Source organism: Schistocerca cancellata, chromosome 10 (assembly GCF_023864275.1).
Source record: "Schistocerca cancellata isolate TAMUIC-IGC-003103 chromosome 10, iqSchCanc2.1, whole genome shotgun sequence".
Lineage (NCBI taxonomy): Eukaryota > Metazoa > Arthropoda > Insecta > Orthoptera > Acrididae > Schistocerca > Schistocerca cancellata.
In genome coordinates, this window is record NC_064635.1 from 80,564,680 (window position 1) to 80,585,694 (window position 21,015).

Genomic DNA, 21,015 nt, shown 5'->3' on the forward strand with positions numbered 1-21,015 from the left:
AGGAAAGAAGATAATAGAAGTGCTTGAGATGCGGTGCTGCAGAAAGATGCTGGACTTTGTAGGATTTGCAAGGGAAGGAATATGTAGAAAAAAATGACTATAAGAAGTGAATAGATGCCAGGATGGGTTAAGGCATCAGGGAATAATTTCCAGGTGCTAGAGAGCTGTAGATGTCAAAAATTGTAGGGGGAGACAGAGACAGAAAAATCCAAGGAATCAATGAGGGCATTAGGTATAAGTGCTAATCTGATACAAAGAGGCTGGCCAGAATAAGTCATAATTGTCCACATCAAAACAGCTGAAAGACTGGTTAAAAAAGGAGAAAGAGCAAATATTATTGTAAGTGGGTGTGAGTATCAGAAAAATTCAACCTACATAAAAATTTCTAACTTTTATTTTTATTATGTTTTTTCCCATGACAGTAAAAAACAGTGCAAAATGAAATGTTGGCCCAAACATAGACATGATATGGATCACATTTATTTGTCCCTTGGGAAACTTCTACATGTATGTCATGACACAATTTTGCCAAATTCATACTCCTGTAATGCTGCTCTTGAGCTAAGTGCAGTTTTATTCAAATTGCTTCTATTTGCATTTAGAAAGGTAGGTTGCAACTGAAAATGGATAGCTAAATAATTTTAATTCATATTTGAGTCTACACAGGTCCTGAAACCCTCTCTAAAAAATCTGACAAAGCCGCATAAATTTTTGTAGATAAATATCAAAACACATATGTAAGTAATTCTAGAGGTTGAAAAACATTAAAAAATGTTGTCTCCTGTACTGATCATTTTAAATAAATGCAGTTTGTTCATCAATTCATTAATTTTAAAGTATACTTTCAAAATCAATATTTATGCCCCTGGTAATTTCAGTTCAGCTTGCAGTGAATGACTGTTCAGATTCAGAAGGATGTAGGTTGCAGTAGGTACTGGGAGATGAAGCAGCTTGCACAGGATAGAGTAGCATGGAGAGCTGCATCAAACCAGTCTCAGGACTGAAGACCACAACAACAACAACTTTCACAATCAATATTTATGTCCCTGGTAATTTCAGTTCAGCTTGCAGTGAATGACTGTTGAGTTTAAAAATACTACCTGTGTTTTTATAGCCTTTAGTGATGTCTCCAGCATTAGGAGATGGAACTTTAGTCACAGAAAAGTGCCTTAGACCTCACGCTAATGCCCATAACAAACAAAAGTCACCAAGGCCGCATTAATTTTATCACACACACTAATAATAACTAGATCTTTACATCAGAAGTGTTCTATTAAAATAATTTAAATCTGTCTTAATATTGGTGGGGAAGGCTGTGTATAAGCAACAGAACAAGGTGTGGTCACAGTGAAGTAGGGCCATCTGGAACAGCCTGGCATAAGGGAAAAGAAAGAGTAGATAGTGCTAACAGATATAATGCACATAATACACATAGCCATTAATTTGATCAGAATTGACATGGAGCACTGTGCAAAGAAAGGAGTTTTGGTAACCAGAAGATAAATATAGCCACAGTGTTAAACTCAAGTTCTCAATTGATACTAGATTTCTAGCTTTGCCATGTGGAAATACTGTATGTTTTTCTTGAAACAGGCCCTGACGGCGCTTCCAGATCGAGTCCCTCTGATCCGCATCAAGCACTTCCTCGAGTCGAGTCTGCAGCACAAACTGAGTGAGCGCAGAACGACACAGGTCCTCAAGGGTCTACTCTACGCTGAACATTTACAGGTGAGCTCCTTCGTGAAACTTACGACCATGCCATTGGTGTGATGCTCTATTTTAGGCATATACAGATCACCAAAGAGTCAGGTAAATGGCTTTCTAAAAGAGCTAGAAGTTCTGTTAGACAATGCTTAATAATAGCAAGTGATCTAAATATTAACACACTGAAAGAAAACTGTTAAGCAAGTAGTTTCAGGTGATTCAATTAACACTTATGATCTAAATCTAGTAGTATGTAGTCCCAAAATGTACAGTAAAGATATAGAAACATTTATAGATCTGTAATTACCAATATAGCACAATACAGACAAAAAGTATATTGGGGACCACCATGGGGTATTAGTAGAGGTATCAGATAAAATATCAATTTCAGAAAATATCTTTAAAGAGTTACAGCAAACAAAAGCAAGCACACACATCGAGGCTACAAAGATTAATGCAATCTGAAGACTGGAGCAATATATACTAAACACTAAATTTAAATATGGTAATGAAATCATTCACCAAAACATTATCCTGTTACAGAGATCTTGTATGTCCATTAGTATGTAGGAGTACAAATGTTAAGTGCAATAAAAATTGGGTCAAGGCAGATGTAAAAGGAAAGAGGGAAGAGGTAGAAACTATGTATGAACAATCTCAGACAAATTTAACAAGAGGAAATGTTGATGCCTATAGAGACAAGAAGAGATCATATAGAACCTGATTAAAGAAACCAAATCCAGTTATTACATAAACAATTACAGCTTCTAATAATGTCACAAAGACCACATGGTCATACATAAAGAAAGAGACCAAAGATGTAGATATGTAAAACAGTGAGAACCGAACTATAAAGAAAAATGCTAAGGAAATCAAGGACACTAAAGAAATCGGTAGTATTTTAAAGAAACATTGTGTTGAGGTAGTGGACAAATTAATAAAGCAAAAACCCTTCTGACACAAAATACATACAAAGTATACATACTTTGTCTTGTATGTATACTTTGTATACTGGATAGTATATCTACTTGACTAATTAAATGCTACCTGCAGTGGATGGTAAAGCCTCCAAATTTTCTCATATATACTTAGCCATGGAAGAAGGAATAATCCCAAAATACTTTTAAAAAAAGTAAAGTGATCACTATTTTCGTAGGAGGCAGACAGAAAGATGTAGGAAATTACCAACCAATAACTATTACATCTCTCTTATGTAAAATAATAGAATATGTAATTAAAGATACAATACAAAATTTTATAGAAAAATGCATTACTTTGAATGATGCACACTATAGGTTTAGGAAGGGTAGATCGACCAATACAGCAATAGCTGAATTTATAGCATTGAAACTAAGGTGATAGACCAACAAAAGAAAGTTTGTAGTATTTTTTTGACCTTTCAAAAGCTTTTGATTGTGTGTGCCACAGCATATTATTTGAAAAGTTTAAGTGTTATGGTATAAGGCAGAAAGCAGCCAATTCATAAAATCATTCATGGAAAATAGAGAACAGTGCGTAGAAACAACACAACATGTGAACAATACTATTGCAAATGTCTACTGAAATTTTGAATTAGTTAAATATGGAATGCCTCAAGCATCAGTGCTGGGCTTACATCCTTTTTATTTTGTATGTACATGATATGCCCAAAATAGTAGGTGAGAGTGCTGTCATGTATGCATATGACATTTCATTTGTTATAAGTAGTGTTTCAGTAGGCAACTTGTAAAAGCAAGCTTCTCTAAATATGGAAAATAGAAACAATTATTTCACAGGAAATAATCTTTTTTATAAATGTAAATAAAACCACATATATGCAAATACATGCAAACAAACCACCTAACTTGAACGTATTACTGTCAAGCTTGGAGATGTTGCTCTAAAAGAGATAGACACTTATAAATTCCTGGGCATGACAGTGGACAGGTACCTGATGTAGGAGAAGCATATAAATAATATTGTCATATCTAATAAGGAAAATGTGAAGGACAATACACACACAAACACTGCCAACAGTGTACTTTGGGCTAATTCATTCACAAATTTCATTTGGTATGCTGATCTGGGGAAATTCTACAAATGTGCAAATACAAAGAATACTAAAGCTAAAAAAGAAAAAAGGCTGTAGGATGCATAAAAAAATTACCTCCAAGAGATTCTGCATAAATAAATTCGGGGAACTAAACATATCAACAGTGGTGTCGCTATACGTAAATGAAACAATTGTTTATGGAAAAAGTAAGCATGCTGCAGTATTAAATAGAGGTATTCATGACTATAACACAAGAAATAAAAATGATTATCATGTTGAAGGAAGATGGCTCAAATTAACAAACAAAGAGCCTGTAAGAGCAGGATGCCTTCTATGCAATGGTTTGGCAAACTGTATAAAGATAATAGAAAGTATGCCTGCCTTCAAAAATAAACTGAAATGTCACTTGATTAAAACTTATCCACATATGTTAAAGAATACCTTGGAGCAAAAATTTAATGTAATGTTTCATATGTAACTCTGCAACGGCTGAAAGCAAGGGGAAACTACGGCCGTAATTTTTCCCGAGGGCATGCAGCTTAACTGTATGATTAAATGATGATGGCATCCTCTTGGGTAAAATATTCCGGATGTAAAATAGTCCCCCATTCGGATCTCCAGGCGAGGACTACTCAAGAGGATGTCGTTATCAGGAGAAAGAAAACTGGCGTTCTACGGATCGGAGCGTTGAATGTCAGATCCCTTAATCAGGCAGGTAGGTTAGAAAAATTAAAAAGGGTAAATGGATAGGTTTAAGTTAGATATAGTGGGAATTAGTGAAGTTCGGTGGCAGGAGGAACAAGACTTCTGGTCAGGTGACTACAGAGTTATAAACACAAAGTCAAATAGGGGTAATGCAGGAGTAGGTTTAATAATGAATAGGAAAATAGGAATGCGGGTAAGCTACTACAAACAGCATAGTGAATGCATTATTGTGGCCAAGATAGATACGAAGCCCACACCTACTACAGTAGTACAAGTTTATATGCCAACTAGCTCTGCAGATGATGATGAAATTAAAGAAATGTATGATGAAATAAAAGAAATTATTCAGATAGTGAAGGGAGACGAAAATTTAATAGTCATGGGTGACTGGAATTCGAGAGTAGGAAAAGGGAGGGAAGGAAACGTAGTAGGTGAATATGGATTGGGGCTAAGAAATGAAAGAGGAAGCCCCCTGGTAGAATTTTGCACAGAGCACAACTTAATCATAGCTAACACTTGGTTTAAGAATCATGATAGAAGGTTGTATACATGGAAGAACCCTGGAGATACTAAAAGGTATCAGATAGATTATATAATGGTAAGACAGAGATTTAGGAACCAGGTTTTAAATTGTAAGACATTTCCAGGGGCAGATGTGGACTCTGACCACAATCTATTGGTTATGACCTGTAGATTAAAACTGAAGAAACTGCAAAAAGGTGGGAATTTAAGGAGATGGGACCTGGATAAACTGAAAGAACCAGAGGTTGTACAGAGTTTCAGGGAGAGCATAAGGGAACAATTGACAGGAATGAGGGAAATAAATACAGTAGAAGAAGAATGGGTAGCTTTGAGGGATGAAGTAGTGAAGGCAGCAGAGGGTCAAGTAGGTAAAAAGACGAGGGCTAGTAGAAATCCTTGGGTAACAGAAGAAATATTGAATTTAATTGATGAAAGGAAAAAATATAAAAATGCAGTAAATGAAGCAGACAAAAAGGAATACAAACGTCTCAAAAATGAGATCGACAGGAAGTGCAAAATGGCTAAGCAGGGGTGGCTAGAGGACAAATGTAAGGATGTAGAGGCTTATCTCGCTAGGGGTAAGATAGATACTGCCTACAGGAAAAATAAAGAGACCTTTGGAGATAAGAGAACCACTTGTATGAACATCAAGAGCTCAGATGGAAAGCCAGTTCTAAGCAAAGAAGGGAAAGCAGAAAGGTGGAAGGAGTATATAGAGGGTCTATACAAGGGCGATGTACTTGCGGACAATATTATGGAAATGGAAGAGGATGTAGATGAAGATGAAATGGGAGATACGATACTGTGTGAAGAGTTTGACAGAGCACTGAAAGTCCTGAGTCGAAACAAGGCCCCCGGAGTAGACAACATTCCATTGGAACTACTGACGGCCTTGGGAGAGCCAGACCTGACAAAACTCTACCATCTGGTGAGCAAGATGTATGAAACAGGCGAAATACCCTCAGACTTCAAGAAGAATATAATAATTCCAATCCCAAAGAAAGCAGGTGTTGACAGATGTGAAAATTACCGAACAATCAGTTTAATAAGCCACAGCTGCAAAATACTAACACGAATTCTATACAGACAAATGGAAAAACTAGTAGTAGCCGACCTCTGGGAAGATCAGTTTGGATTCCGTAGAAATCCTGGAACACGTGAGGCAATACTGACCTTACAACTTATCTTAGAAGAAAGATTAAGAAAAGGCAAACCTACATTTCTAGCATTTGTAGACTTAGAGAAAGCTTTTGACAATGTTGACTGGAATACTGTCTTTCAAATTCTAAAGGTGGCAGGGCTAAAATACAGGGAGCGAAAGGCTATTTACAATTTGTACAGAAACCAGATGGTAGTTATAAGAGTCGAGGGACATGTGAAAGGGAAGCAGTGGTTGGGAAGGGAGTAAGACAGGGTTGTAGCCTCTCCCCGATGTTATTCACTCTGTATATTGAGCAAGCAGTAAAGGATACAAAATAAAAATTCGGAGTAGGTATTAAAATCCATGGAGAAGAAATAAAAACTTTGAGGTTCACTGATGACATTGTAATTCTGTCAGAGACAGCAAAGGACTTGGAAGAGCAGTTGAACGGAATGGATAGCGTCTTGAAGGGAGGATATAAGATGAACATCAACAAAAGCAAAATGAGGATAATGGAATGTAGTCGAATTAAGTCGGGTGATGTTGAGGGTATTAGATTAGGAAATGAGACACTTAAAGTAGTAAAGGAGTTTTGCTATTTGGGGAGCAAAATAACTGATGATGGTCGAAGTACAGAGGATATAAAATGTAGACTGGCAATGGCAAGGAAAGCGTTTCTGAAGAAGAGAAATTTGTTAACATCGAGTATAGATTTAAGTGTCAGGAAGTCATTTCTGAAAGTATTTGTATTGAGTGTAGCCATGCATGGAAGTGAAACATGGACGGTAAATAGTTTGGACAAAAAGAGAATAGAAGCTTTCGAAATGCTACAGAAGAATGCTGAAGATTAGATGGGTAGATCACATAACTAATGAGGAAGTATTGAATAGGATTGGGGAGAAGAGAAGTTTGTGGCACAACTTGACTAGAAGAAGGGATCGGTTGGTAGGACATGTTCTGAGGCATCAGGGGATCACCAATTTAGTATTGGAGGGCAGCGTGGAGGGTAAAAATCGTAGGGGGGGGGGGGGGGGGGGCAAGAGATGAATACACTAAGCAGATTCAGAAGGATGTAGGTTGCAGTAGGTACTGGAAGATGAAGAAGCTTGCACAGGATAGAGTAGCATGGAGAGCTGCATCAAACCAGTCTCAGGACTGAAGACCACAACAACAAACAACATAGTGCTTCTTTATTTATTTATTTTAAAGGCTGTTTATGAAGAAATAAGTCATTTTACTGATACATGCATATAATTATTTGTTTCCGAAACTTGTAATTTTTCAAACTTCGTGTGAACTTGTCCAATACCATTGTACAGAATGGTCCACAGACATAAATAAACAGATATAAAATATAAGTATTCTGCACACAGCACATGACTAGTGTTAACCAAAGTAGGTACACAAAGTTGCTGACCACAGCATAATGTCAGTTTCCAAACGTAAAATGTATTCCTGTGTGAGTTTGCAGGAGTAAGAGAGAGAGAGAGAGAGAGAGAGAGAGAGAGAGAGAGAGAGAGAGAGAGAGAGAGAGTGAGTGAGTGAGTGAGTTTCATTCACATTTGGGCTATACTGGACCATGTGATCTATAAGAAAGGGCACACTTTGAAATAGGATTAGTGTTTCATAACTGTAAGTAGGCAGTGCCTAAATTGTGTTTAAATTGTAATTTTGCAGGTGCAGGAGATGAGGATGCAGTACGAATCTCAGAGCATTACCATGACGGAGTTCAACGTGTGTCCTGTCTGTAAGAAGCGATTTGGAAATCAGAGGTAAATGCTTGTCTTATAGTGTTAGGTATAATTCACCTAACAAAATATTACCAGTGCAAGAAATGGGAATTAATCACCTGAGCTGCAAACAGTGGAAGTGAGGGTAGTTATGCTCTGACAGTTGCAGTCTGTATGTATAAAATCTTTTATCTTTCCCATTGCTTGTGACCTGTATTTGTAGTCTGCATCACATAGGAAGGCGAGTCTGCATCACATAAGAAGGCACTTCCCTGCAAAAGGGTGGAACGACAGGGAAGGGTAAAGGGGATGAAGTTTGCGTAAGCATAGCGACAGAGAGTGGGCACACAAATTCAGTGTTGCCAAACTGTGTCACTGCGGACATCGATTGGGGTCATTTGTCCACAGTACATCATATTATATGTTCAAATCTACAGCAGAGAAATCTTAATTCACATCTTGACAATACATCACATTATATGTTCAAATCTACAGCAGAGAAATCTTAATTCACAGCTTGACAATGTCATGTCTGCTGCTCCACAGCTATCATCGCATGATGTTCAAAGGCAAAAACAGCTGACGTAGCTTTGTGAAGACGCCAGGTACAAATTTTCTCAAAAAAGATGAATGTCCAGTGACAAAGTCGGCAAAACTGGGTACTTTGTCATTTTAAAGTAATTTCGACTGTATTATAAGTAAAAATATAATATATAACAATATTAACTTCAAACTTAAGCTGAAATCGCTATATTTCCTTGACAAGTCCTTCTACTCCATGGATTTTTTTTTTAATGTGTAACTTTATGATGTGTATGTGTGTTTGACTGCTTATTAATGAAAATCACTGTAGGTAAGAATTGAATTATTGGTGGCAAAAGACTATTGCATAAATGGTCAGCATGTTTTCACATGTTTCACTGTCAAAGGGCATTATTAGAGGAAACTAACTTGTTCGATATTACTGAGACAGATTGCATTTATGATCCACGGAACAAGCAAACAGTTAACCATCTTTTCCAAATAACTCAAGGAAATACTAAACCATTGACACTTCGACAGGTAATGCTCCCTTACAATTTTAAAACGTATTCCAGTTTATGCCTGGAAAATGACAGAGCGTTGCCTGTTGAAGTATCGGAATTTTTGACAAGTTTACCCTCGACACAGTCTGGCGAGGTACTACAGTACATGCTGGGAAAAGCTTAAATATCACAACTAACAAGCTGCTTTTCCTTGGGCAGTATGTTGAAAATTATAATTACGTTATTCACAGCAAGTGAATGTCTGCATACTTCTTAAATTCCCAATCAATAAAAGGTAAGAAGAAATTTTTCACTCTGCAGTAGAATATGTGCTGGGGCTGAGAATGAGATTTCCTCTCTGAAATGGAGTTTGTACTGATATCAAATTTCCTGGCAGATTAAAACTGTGTGCCAGACTGAGACTCAAACTCTGCACCTTTGCATTTCACAGGCAAGTACTCTGCCTACTGTCAACCATTCAATTTCAATCTGCCACTAAAGTGTCATGTCAGCACACACTCCACTGCAAAGTGAAAATCTCATTCCGTAAACATTCCCCAGGCTGTGGCTAAAACGTGTCTCTACAACACTCTTTCTTCCAGAAATGCTAGTCCTGCAAGTTTCACAGCAGAACTTCTGTGAGTTTGGAAGGTAGGAGATGATGAGGTACTGGCAGAAGTAAAGCTGTGATGAAAGGCCATGAGGCTTGCCTGAGTAGCTCAGTTGGTAGAGCACTTGCCAGCAAAGGTAAAATCCCGAATTCAAGTGTCAGTCCAGCACACACCTTTAATCTGTTAGGAAGTTTCAACAAAGTGTCTGCATCATAATTCCATCATCACTGCTATCTGATTCTGTGCCTGAAACCTCTGATTGTATCGGGTGGTTCAAAAGAGTGTCAGTTGTGTTATATCAAAGTAAGAAATTTTTTTTTTATAAAAAGCACAAACAAAAAACATAAACACGTTCATCTAGGCTTCCCATTTCATGTACGAAAAATGTGAAGCGTATGACCTCTACTGCACTAGCATGCAAGAACTCTGTCCATGAAATTCACTTTACTGCATGACAAGATTCCGGATCCATTTTCTGACAACTCGTCGAATCTCCTCCAAGTCATGGATGTTTTGAGCTTATTAGCTTAAACCTCCGACTTGAGACAATCCCAAAGGAAGAAGTCACAAACAGTTAAGTCACACGACCTTAGTGCCCATTGATGATCAGTGTTGCGCAAAATGAGGTGATCAGAGAACTGCTTGTTGAACAACTGAATTGTTTCACAGGAATTATGGCAGGTGACACCACCCTGCTGAATCCACAACTCTTCAATGTCCATCATTTCATCCAAATGAGGCAACAAAAACTCCCTCATCAACATGTAGTATGGGTGTCCATTGACTGCCACAGATTGTCCTGCCTCATCTTTTTTTTTTTAAAAAAAAAAAAAAAAAAAAAAAAAAAGGCCGATGACGCCAACCGATCAAAAGCTGCACCAGACTGTCGCTCGTTGTGTATGCGCTTCCGCTTCTTGGATTGTGCAAGGATTTTCTGATCCCCAGATGCAGCAGTTGAGCTTATTCACGAAACCATTTAAGTGGAAATGTGCGTCATCACTGAAGATGATTTTGTTTATGAAGCTGTTGTCCTCCTGTCGGAACCTAGTCAACAAACTGTCATCTCTTCTGGTGATCTGTCACTTTCACCTGAATTTTACAGGGCTGGTAAAGGAGAGCATCCCAGAGAATTCTCCATACTGAAGAACAGCTTAAGCCCAATTGTTGGGAACAGTGATGAATGATTTCGTTGGGCTAACAACCACACTGTCACAAATCACTGCAATTTTCTGCTGAGTTCAGCCCGAACGATGTCACCGAGGACTTGTAAGGTTTACTGTTGAACCTGTTTCAAAGAACTTTTTCATGACTCTGCAAACTGTTGGTTCATTCAGTGCTTCATTATGCCCTTGAATCGCACAAAGTCATTTGACAGTTGCTGCATAACTTCTCCATTCAGATAAAACGTTTTCACGATTAGCATACGTTGTGCACAAGTGAACTGCTCCATGGTTAGACATCAAATGTGAGAAATTCAAACTGAGTCAACAGTCGGAATGTTCGTGGCAATAGAAAAAATCCAAAACAATGTCACCAACTGAAAAACAAAAATTTACCATATGTTTCAAAACTGGCCCTCTTTCTGAACCACCCTTTAATATTTACGATGATATGATCAAGGCTTATATCCATCTTCATCTCCCTGTCAAAGTTTTCTTCCTGAAGCTTTCCTGGGTGGTGCACACACTCCGTCCTTGCTGAATGAGAGATAATGGTTGTCTTGCCTTAATTATATATGTGGTGTCTGTTCTTTCAGACATGTCCAAAGGAAAAACACAATTTTGACCCTGCAGTCACTATGAATCAAAGACCCAAAGGAAGTAATGACATTAGTACCCGAGGGCATTGATTTATACCAATCGGGAAAGTGAGTTACGAGGCTAATGGGCAAGGAGCACAACATCAGTAGTGTGTGGTTAAGTTGAGAATTTGGGTCTGACAGGAGATGTGCTAGGGAGTCCATGTAGTTGCAATGACCACTATGTCCAGATGGAACAGCAGTCAGCACATCTGCATAGTAAGCAAGAGACCTGGGTTCAAATCCCAGTCCAGCACAAATTTTTAACTCTTCCCATCGATTTAAATCGATGCCCTGTTGTAGCTAATGTCATTAATTCCAAGGTCATGGAACGTGTCATTACATGAAATTACAACAGAAAAGTAATAACAGATAAAAATAAAATGTTTGTGCACCTAAAAAACGACAAGCCATAAGTTTAAGTAAATGCAGTCAACAGTGCAACAAGAATCAGCTTAATTTTGCAAGGAACTCTTCGACAAAATAGGAGTGACCCCTGAGGAAACTCTTCAGTTTCGATTTGAAAGCGCATGGATTACTGCTAAGATTTTTTATTTCTAGTGGTAGCTTATTGAAAATGGATGCAGCAGTATACTGCACATCTTTCTGCACAAAAGTTAAGGAACTCCGATCCAAATGCAGGTTTGATTTCTGCCCAGTATTAACTGAGTGAAAGCTGCTTATTCTTGGGAATAAGCTAATATTGTCAATAAGAACTGACAGTAAGGAATATATATATTGAGAGGCCAATGTCAGAATACCCAGAATCATGAACAGGTGTCGACAAGAGGTTCATGAACTTACTCCACTTATTGCTGGAACTGCCCGTTTCTGAACCAAAAATATCCTTTTATAATGGGAAGAGTTACCCCAACATATAATACCATACAACATAAGCAAATGAAAATAAGCAAAGTAGACTAATTTTCGTGTCAAACGATCACTCGCTTCAGATACTGTTTGAATAGTAAAAAGGGCAGCACTAAGTCTTTGAACAAGATCCTGAACATGGGCTTTCCACGGCAGTTCATTATCTTTCTGAACACCTAGAAATTTGAACTGTTCAGTTTCACTAATCATATGCCCATTCTGTGAAATTAAAACTTCAGGTTTTGCTAGAAACTGTAAAAACTGAGTCTTGCTGTTATTTAGCATTAAATTATTTTCTACAAGCCATGAACTTATGTCATGAACTGCACTATTTGAAACCAAGCCAATGTTGTACACAACATCCTTTACTAGATGTCATTAGATATTTTAGAGGTATCCGTAATACTAAGGGGCATATCATTTATGTAAACAGGGAACATGAGTGGCCCCAACACTGATCGCTGGAGCATCCCCCACTTGACCTTACCCCACTCAGACCCCACATCACAGCCATTCTCAGCACTGTGAGTAATGATCTTTTGCTGTCTGTTGCTAAAGTAAGAGGTGAACTAATTGTGAGCTGCTCCCTGTATTCCGTAATGGTCCAGCTTCTGGAGCAATATTTTGTGATCAACACAATTAAACGGCTTAGTTAAGTCAAAAAATATGCCTAGCATTCGAAACCTTTTGTTTAACCCATCCAGTACTTCACAGAGAAAAGAGAATATAGCATTTTCAGTTGTTAAATGACTTCTAAAGCCGAACTGTACATTTGATAGCAAATCGAGTAATGTAAAAACACTGATGGCATAGAAATAGGTCTAAAATTGTCTACATTTTCCCTTTCTCCCTTTTTATAAAGCAGCTTTACTACTGAGTACTTCAATCGTTCAGGAAACTGACCATTCCTAAAGGAAAAATTACAAATATAGGGCTAACATGTGCAGCACAGTACTTAAATATTCTGCTAGGCGCTCCATTATATCCATGAGAGTCCTTAGTCTTGAGAGATTTAATTACTGACTCAATCTCACCCTTGCCTGTATCACAGAGGAGTATTTCAGACATCAATCTCAGAAAGGCATTTGCCACGAGAGTTATATGATTCCCTGTAGAAACTAAATATTTATTTAATTCACCAGCAATGCTCAGAAAATGTTTGTTAAATGCTGAACATATATCTTATTTATCAGTAATATAAATATTTTTTACTACGAACTGACTTTATATCGTCGACCTTGTGTTGCTGACCAGACACTTCCTTCACAACTGACCATATGGTTTTAATTTTGACCTGTGAATTAGCTATTCTATTTGCATACCGTATCCTCTTTGCCTTCGCAATAACATTTTTCAGCAACTTACGGTATGGGCTACTGTAGCTTGATTGTGACTATTTCTAACATTTTGATATAATTTCCGCTTTGTTCTACATGATATCCTTATCCTACTAGTCAGCCACCCAGGCTGCTTTTTATTACTAGTACCCCATTCAGAACATTCTAATGGAAAGCAACTTGCAGAGAGCATGAGAAACGTTATTAGCACTATAAACATCCTGCCACTCCTGTTTCTTGTCGAGGTTTAAAATACTCCCTGGATTAACTTTCCTACATAGTTTCTAACTATATGTGACATTTGTTTGAGTACAAAAGCCTTTTAGTGTTAAAATTTGTGCATCATGGTCTGAAAGGCCATTCACCCTTTTACTAACAGAATGCCGATCTAGTAATGAAGAATTAATAAAAATATTGTCTATGACTGTGCTACTGTACCCCTGCACCCTAGTTGGAAAAAAACAGTCTGCATCACATCATATGAATTTAGGAGATCTACCAACATCACATGTAACTAATTTCTGGTACTTCCTATAAATTGAATCAAGAACCCTCTCTAGCTTGAGCAGAAGTGCTCTGAAGTCAAAGTTACAGGACCTATAAATGACAACAATTAGAAGTTTAGTTTCACTAAATTCATTATATTTGTTTCATCACCAGTTCTGTGGAGAACCTTCTCATTTCGTATCAGTCCACTTCATTGTCCGAAATCTTCTCTACACATCTCAAACCCTTAGATTCTCTTGTTTGTGGTTTTCCCACAGGTAACAATTTATTTCTGAAACTAGCAAGGAGAGGATCCAGGAGTGGGACCGATATTTTGAAACTATCTATACAATAGTGTAGGTTAGTATCCCTGGTGTTGTATGTCACCGTGCAGCCCTTCCATCGAAGTGGACTTTCAACAAAAAAGTGAAGTTGTATACGCTTAATAATAACGTTAGGCAAAGTGATGGTGTAGCACGGAGGTTAAGATAAAGTCCTAAAGTGCAGAAGCTTGCGACTTCAAATCTCCTCAATGGCTGTGAAAGTTTTATTTTTAAATCTTTATTGAAATTGCTTTGATAATTATTTTTATCAATTAATTGGCTTGAATGTACCTGTTTAATTCCAGTCTTTTGTCACGTCATTTTAATCATCGTATTAACTGTTTCATTTACTCTCATTTTTATTCCTATCATTCTTTTTTCATTTGGAATCTTTATCAATGTGATTTTAATCATTTTTATATAAAAACTTAATTTTGTATGTTTGATCATTTTATATTTTCATATGTGGTATTTATTTACCTAGTTTTCGCCCACATTGGAACACTAAAATCAAACATAATATAATAGAATCTACAATGATTAAGTTTAGGTCTTAGCAGTCAGCCATTTCTTCGTTTTCCAAAATTTCTTCATTCGCTGTGATCTGGCTGCTCGTTCTTTTGCAGATATGACATACTTCTTCTGTTCTGATGGTTTGAATGTCAGCCATGTGTATTTGTTCTTCAGAAATAGTTTCTCTTCTCTGTGTTGAATTTGGTGTGTGGCGATGTTCAATTTATCCAGATCACTTTGTACTTCTTTATACCAGATGTTTTTGATATTACTGTTCCAGAAATAAGTGAAAAAGTTGCTTCAGGATTCTAGTATTTGGCAGGCAAGATATATGGCTGAAAAATGCAATCCTTCTTTTCCGCATTGTATCAATAATGGGTTAACGTTCTTTATACACCACTGAATTGGGCAAAATTCTCCACTGCCCATTAACTTGACGTTTTTTTACTGGTAATTGTTTGGAGTATTCATCTATCGACTTTCTGAAATTTGTCAGTTGGTGCTTGAGTATTTAGGTTGATTAGTGTTTCACTTGCACTGCTTCCAGTTTAACGAGGGAGGAGTAATGCCGAAATTTAACATTTATAGAGAGAGATCATTTTTTGTAGGTTGCCCATGTGCTTCTCTGCACTCGCTGTAGTTTTAATGTTCTTCTATCTATTGATGCTCTTTCATTAGCATTCCAGGTAATAATCTCACCAAGATATTTAAACTTTTTTACTACTTTAATTTTTCATCAATATGGAGTATGATATGGGATGTGTCAAGTGGGAAGCTGGGCATCATTTCTGTTTACTCAAATGGAATTTGCAATCCAACCTTCGCCCCTAATCATTCTAGTTGTTCTATCAGTACCTTTGTTTCATCAATTTTGTTTACTAACAGCACCAAATCATCTGCAAATGCAAGGCAGTTAAGTCAAATCGTTCTTCCAATATCAACAGATGGCGGGCACATCTTGTTCCATTCACACGATTTTCTCCAGCACACAATTGAACAATAATAGAGACAATCCATAGCCTTGTCGAAGGCCAGTATGAATCTCAAAAGGTTCAGTGTTTTGAAGGGTGACAGCAACGAGGTTGACAAGTTTCTGATGTAAACCAAATTCTATAAGAATTGACAGTAGAGGTTCATGATGGATACTATTGTAGACTTTTTTAAAATCGACAAAGGTGATTCGAGACTAATAATTTGATCAGGACAGCTTCGTTCCTGGACGAAGGCCCCCTTGATATTCGCCTAGTTGACAATCAAGCTGTTCATGAATTCTGAAATACAGAGCCTTGGAAAAAATTTTATAAGTAATATCCAGTAGGGATATACCCCTATAATTATTTGGATCCAATCTATCTCCTTTTTTGTGTAGTGGATGGATTATTGCAACATTCCATTCCTCTGGTAACTTCTCAGTATTCTAAATGTCAGTAAGATGTTTGTGTAAGTTCAGAATAGTTTGTACATTTGCGTATTTCAAAGTTCTGCCGCTAGTTGGTTCTCACCTGCCGCTTTTTAATTCCGGAGTGAGTTAGTCACTGCTTGTACTTCATCTGAATGTGGTGGTAAAACCCTTTCTAAATGCATTTTGTTTCTTGGATAGGTGTCAAATTCCAAATGATGTTCAGGTTCTGCGCTATTTAGTAACTGTTTGAAATATTTAGCCAATATCATTGAATTGTCATAATTGTTATGTGCCACCTTCCCATTTGTATCCTCCATCATAAGAGTAGGTGCAGTGCATTTCGACTGGTATTGTTTGAATGTCTGATAGTAATCTCTTGTCTTGTGGCGATTGAAAGCATTCTCGATGGATTTTAGCGAGTCCTTGTGAAATTGCCTTTTGATCTTTCTAATTTCTTTGGTGGTTGATCGTCTAGCATTTATTAATTCCTACCTGGAGCTTTCAGTTCTCCTTTGTGGTCATTTAACCAGGCCTTATGTCTATGTTGAATCGCTACATCGCATTGCTCATTCCACCGAGCGTGTTTCTTGTGTTTCCGTACTGGAGCTACTTCTTCACCCAAGGCTTTTAATCGATCGACAGTGGGTTCTAAATTGTCACTTAAAGGTATTCTTGGTCTCTCGTAATATATCTGATTATTAATGGAATTTCTGATCCATGGCCACATGATCTATCTGGAACTCTCCTAGCTTGACATTAGGGCATTTCCATGTCATTAACTTATGTGGTCTTCTCTTAAACCTTGTTGTCTTCAAAACCAATCCACTTTTAATACAAAATTCAATTAACCGTTTATGCTCTGGCCATTCCCCAACCACACCTCGAAATTTCTTCTCTCATCCTATCTTCGCATTACAGTGTCCAAGCAGAATTTTACTGTTAGTGTCTGGTATGGTCTTTACTAGTTGATCAAGTTCATCCCAGAATTTCCCGATCCATCCTTGTCAGTTCTATTGCTATTGCATTCATTATTTCCATTCCTCATTTTACTTGAAGTTCATTTTATTAATAACCCCTTCTTTTCTTTAAATCCTAGTGCATTATTTTGTCCACAGTGCAACAATAATTTATGTTTTGAATGTTCTATGATGATTGTTGTACAAAAAAATGTACAACTTGTAACACAAAATACATTTTTGCACCATTGCACGGCCAACAGAAGTAGATTATTTTGTCCTTTGTTTTTAATCGGTAGATTCCCATTTGCAAACATTTAAATATTATGATAGATAAATGAAAGAAATGAAAATCATATGCACAAAGATTCCAGACAGAAAAAGAATGTTAGGAAGAAAAAGTGAGAGTAAATGAAAGAGTCAATACGCTGAGAAAATGATGCAGGAAAGTATTAGAAATTAAATTTATTTTTAACCAGTTATTTGACTAAAAGTAATGATCAAAGTCATTTCAATAAAGACTAAAAAATAAAATTTTCAAAGCATCTGACAGGTTTCAAACCCACAACCTTCTACACACTTCACTACACTGACACTCTGCATAATGATATTATTTTTAAGGCTCTAGAGCATAATACAACATTCTTTTTTTTTATATATCGATTACTTGCAAATAAGGGCCCACTACGATGAAAGGACCTAAGGTTTCACACAATGGAGCCAAATTTACACCTCTGTATAGATGGTTTTAACATGTCGATCCCACCTTTGGTGACCTCCCCCAGGGCTACATTTCTACTCACCACGTAGAGGTGGTGCTGAGTTCAGACAGGTACAATTAAAAAGCTTGCTGTAAATGATTTATCTCTCAGGCACTGTCCTTCTTCAGAAATAATGAAAAAAAAAAAAAAAAAAAAAAAAGTTTGAGAGTTGCGCTTGCCCAAAATCTAAAACATTTCAAGCTATCTTTTTCTTTGTACCTGTCTGTAGCTCAAGTGACTCACTATGGTGAGTAGTGGTCTGTCCTTTCCACATTATTATTCCATCCTGGACTTTCCATTTTTGACAAGGGCTAGAGGTGATACTCACAGATTTACTTTGAGGAGAATTCTCTTTTTACGTGTGATTGTCCGCTTGTCCTCCTTGCTACTTTTTTCATAAGTTATTTTGCATCTGTGCTGGCAGAATTCCTTTACCTCGTCTGCTAGGTAGTTCCCAATTTTGATGCTAACTTTACCACTAATTTCATTTAAATTGCCATAGCATATCTAAGTGTTGTTCTTCTCTGTTCCAGTGCCTTTGCTCGGTACCCGAATGGTGACATAGTCCATTACTCGTGCCAGGAGAGGCGGACTACTTAGCGGAAACTGCCTGGTTTGTCTTTGTGCTCATCACAGAAGCTTTGTGAAAATGCAAACCGAGTACCTCTTTGTATTCTAAAAGTGGGCAGACAGGTCTGTATCTGCTGACATGTCGATTTGGCAGAATACATGTAGACCAGTTTGTGGGAATACTGTTCGGTAGCTTACGGCAGTTTACAGTTAGCGCTCTGAGGGGAGCATGTATTTGAGAACCGAAGCTAGTCAAGTTGGAGGGGCCTCATGTTATGGCATTAGAGCCTGTATATTTTGGCCAAGACACTGCGAGTCAAGTTGTAATTGATCTGGTTATATTTTGCACCTCAAATGCACAACAGCTTCTAACATATGCAGTAAGGACTGTAGAAATCATGTATGTTCAGATAAATAGGTGCCGTGTGAATCTTTGTCAGGTACATTAATGCTTTCCTAATAAGTTTGTTTGGGAAAAATAAAGTGTTCAGCATTTTTTTTTGTTACATCCAGTTGTGGACATCCAGATCTTTGTTATTGTGACACTTTTGTTGAGATTTTTATCACAATTAAAATTTTTTGTGAAAGACTTTATTTTTTGTTAATAGGTTAAAAAGTTATCACGCATGTTAATCTTTGATAAACTAGGACAATTACACATAAAATGTTTTAATTTTATATTGTATAGCTGTAAGAACTTGCATGAACGAGAGAAGCAGCAAAGTGCCTTTTTCCACCACAGTTTCTGTTACATATAGGCCATGCTCTATCACATTTTGGGCAGAGTAAACCAGTTCTTCCATTTTAATTTTTTTTTTATATTTTTTGCTACAAACATTTTAAACAGTCATCATTGCCTGTGCGGAAAAGCGACTTCATAAGAGCATCTGCCCAGTGTTTCATAATTTGTACCAGTGGGAGCGTTGTTGTTGTTAACAGTTTCAAGCTTCTCACATGTTCAGTAATAAAACAGCAACTTTATTTAAGCCTGCATGTGATAGCATGTTCGTATTTATGACTCGGTATAGTGAGAAAAATATTGGAAATAAAAACTTGTTTATAGCTTCTTTTTAAGTGTGTGTTTCATTATTCTCATTTCAGATGATGAATATTTTTCACTGTGAGTTCTGAAACCTTCACACAAATAAAATGTAACTGGGGTAAGTGTATAAAAATAATGACTCACTCAACAAGAGACTAGCAGCAGATGTATTGCACAGTATCACGAGAAATCTATTAAACTATGGGAAGGCATAATGGCTTACCTTTAGGTGGCAAAATTCCTAGTACTGTAGAAAATCAAATCCTAATTTTCAGAATTTGTGTGTTCTTTCTTCAGGTAGGAAAGAGGGAATCATTAGGAAAAGTTGGAAAGGAGAGGGTTCCACCTGTTGTCAGACTCGAGAGGAAGAACAAAGATGTGGAAGGTAGTATCAGAGTCCTCGTTCACTACTTAACCCTCCAGTCATGAGTGATTTTCCAATTTTTCTGTATATAATTGTGGACCAGTATTATTTGATAATTAAGAGTAATAAAAGAATGTAACGTGAAAGCCAGAAACCAAATTTACAAGTGAGTTTTAATTTACATTCAATGTATATTCCACAGGAAACACAAAAATCGCATTCAGTGTTATAAACACAGGAGAAACTTACTGATAATTTTTTTTGACCACATGATGGACTGTGAGAACAGCAACCTTTTTTGTGGCTTCCTTTGACACAGCATCAGAGGGACGCATGCTGACAGGTAGTGCACCCAGCAACAACACTAGGTACAGGAGTGTCACCATGTCATCTTTTCAGAAGCTCCGGTTTTATCTACAGCATCACGATGGGAACATGTGTGTCTGGACACTTGGATAACAATCATTAACAGATTGCATTAGTCATTGTCATCTTGAGCAAGGTTGAATATACGAGCTCACAAAAATAGTTACAAAATTGTTGGTGCGAGAAGATGCAATGTAAGTGTATGGGTGAGATTTGAGAATGTGTAAAATGTGACTTATGGTGTTCCAGAGAAACAGAAAAAGATTTGAAAGGAAAATAGTGACTTCTGATGTACTAGGGTGTGTTGAAAAGTATTGCCTCCAAAATTTTATTCTGTTCTCCTTCTGTTGAGGTATTGCATGTATATTATTTGGACAATTTTCCCACTCCACAGGTACAAGTTGCAACCCTCTGCCACCATGGGGCTCCGAATTGTAGCGTTTAATGTGGTGACGTGTAATGCAACTATGTAGGTGCGTGAGAAACAGCTTGCTGTAATTGAGTTTCTAACCAGAAAACATCATCTACACATGGAGCACCATTCCTTCAGCATGACGATGCCAGACTACACACAAACACTGCATCTACAACAATCTGATCCCTTAGATTCACTGTCATCAATCGTCCATACTGTCTCAACTTGGCCCCATCCTATTTTTGCGAAACTTAAAGAACAAATGTGAGGACTTTTAAAACATTTTAAGAGTTTTCACATAAAAAATGCAGAGGTATTGCTTATGAGCACACCCTCATACAA

General features: G+C 37.3%; 1 protein-coding gene across 1 annotated transcript in view; it reads left to right on the forward strand.

The window, feature by feature from the left end:
- Positions 1-19,560, forward strand: part of LOC126106520 (vam6/Vps39-like protein) — a 119,525-nt gene extending 99,965 nt beyond the window's left edge. Inside the window, exons 15-17 of the mRNA XM_049912848.1 lie at positions 1,594-1,728; positions 7,782-7,876; positions 18,450-19,560. Coding sequence (XP_049768805.1) covers positions 1,594-1,728; positions 7,782-7,876; positions 18,450-18,516 — 297 coding nt within the window. The 3' untranslated portion in view covers positions 18,517-19,560. The remainder of the gene's footprint in view (positions 1-1,593; positions 1,729-7,781; positions 7,877-18,449) is intronic.
- The last annotated feature ends 1,455 nt before the right edge of the window (positions 19,561-21,015 follow it).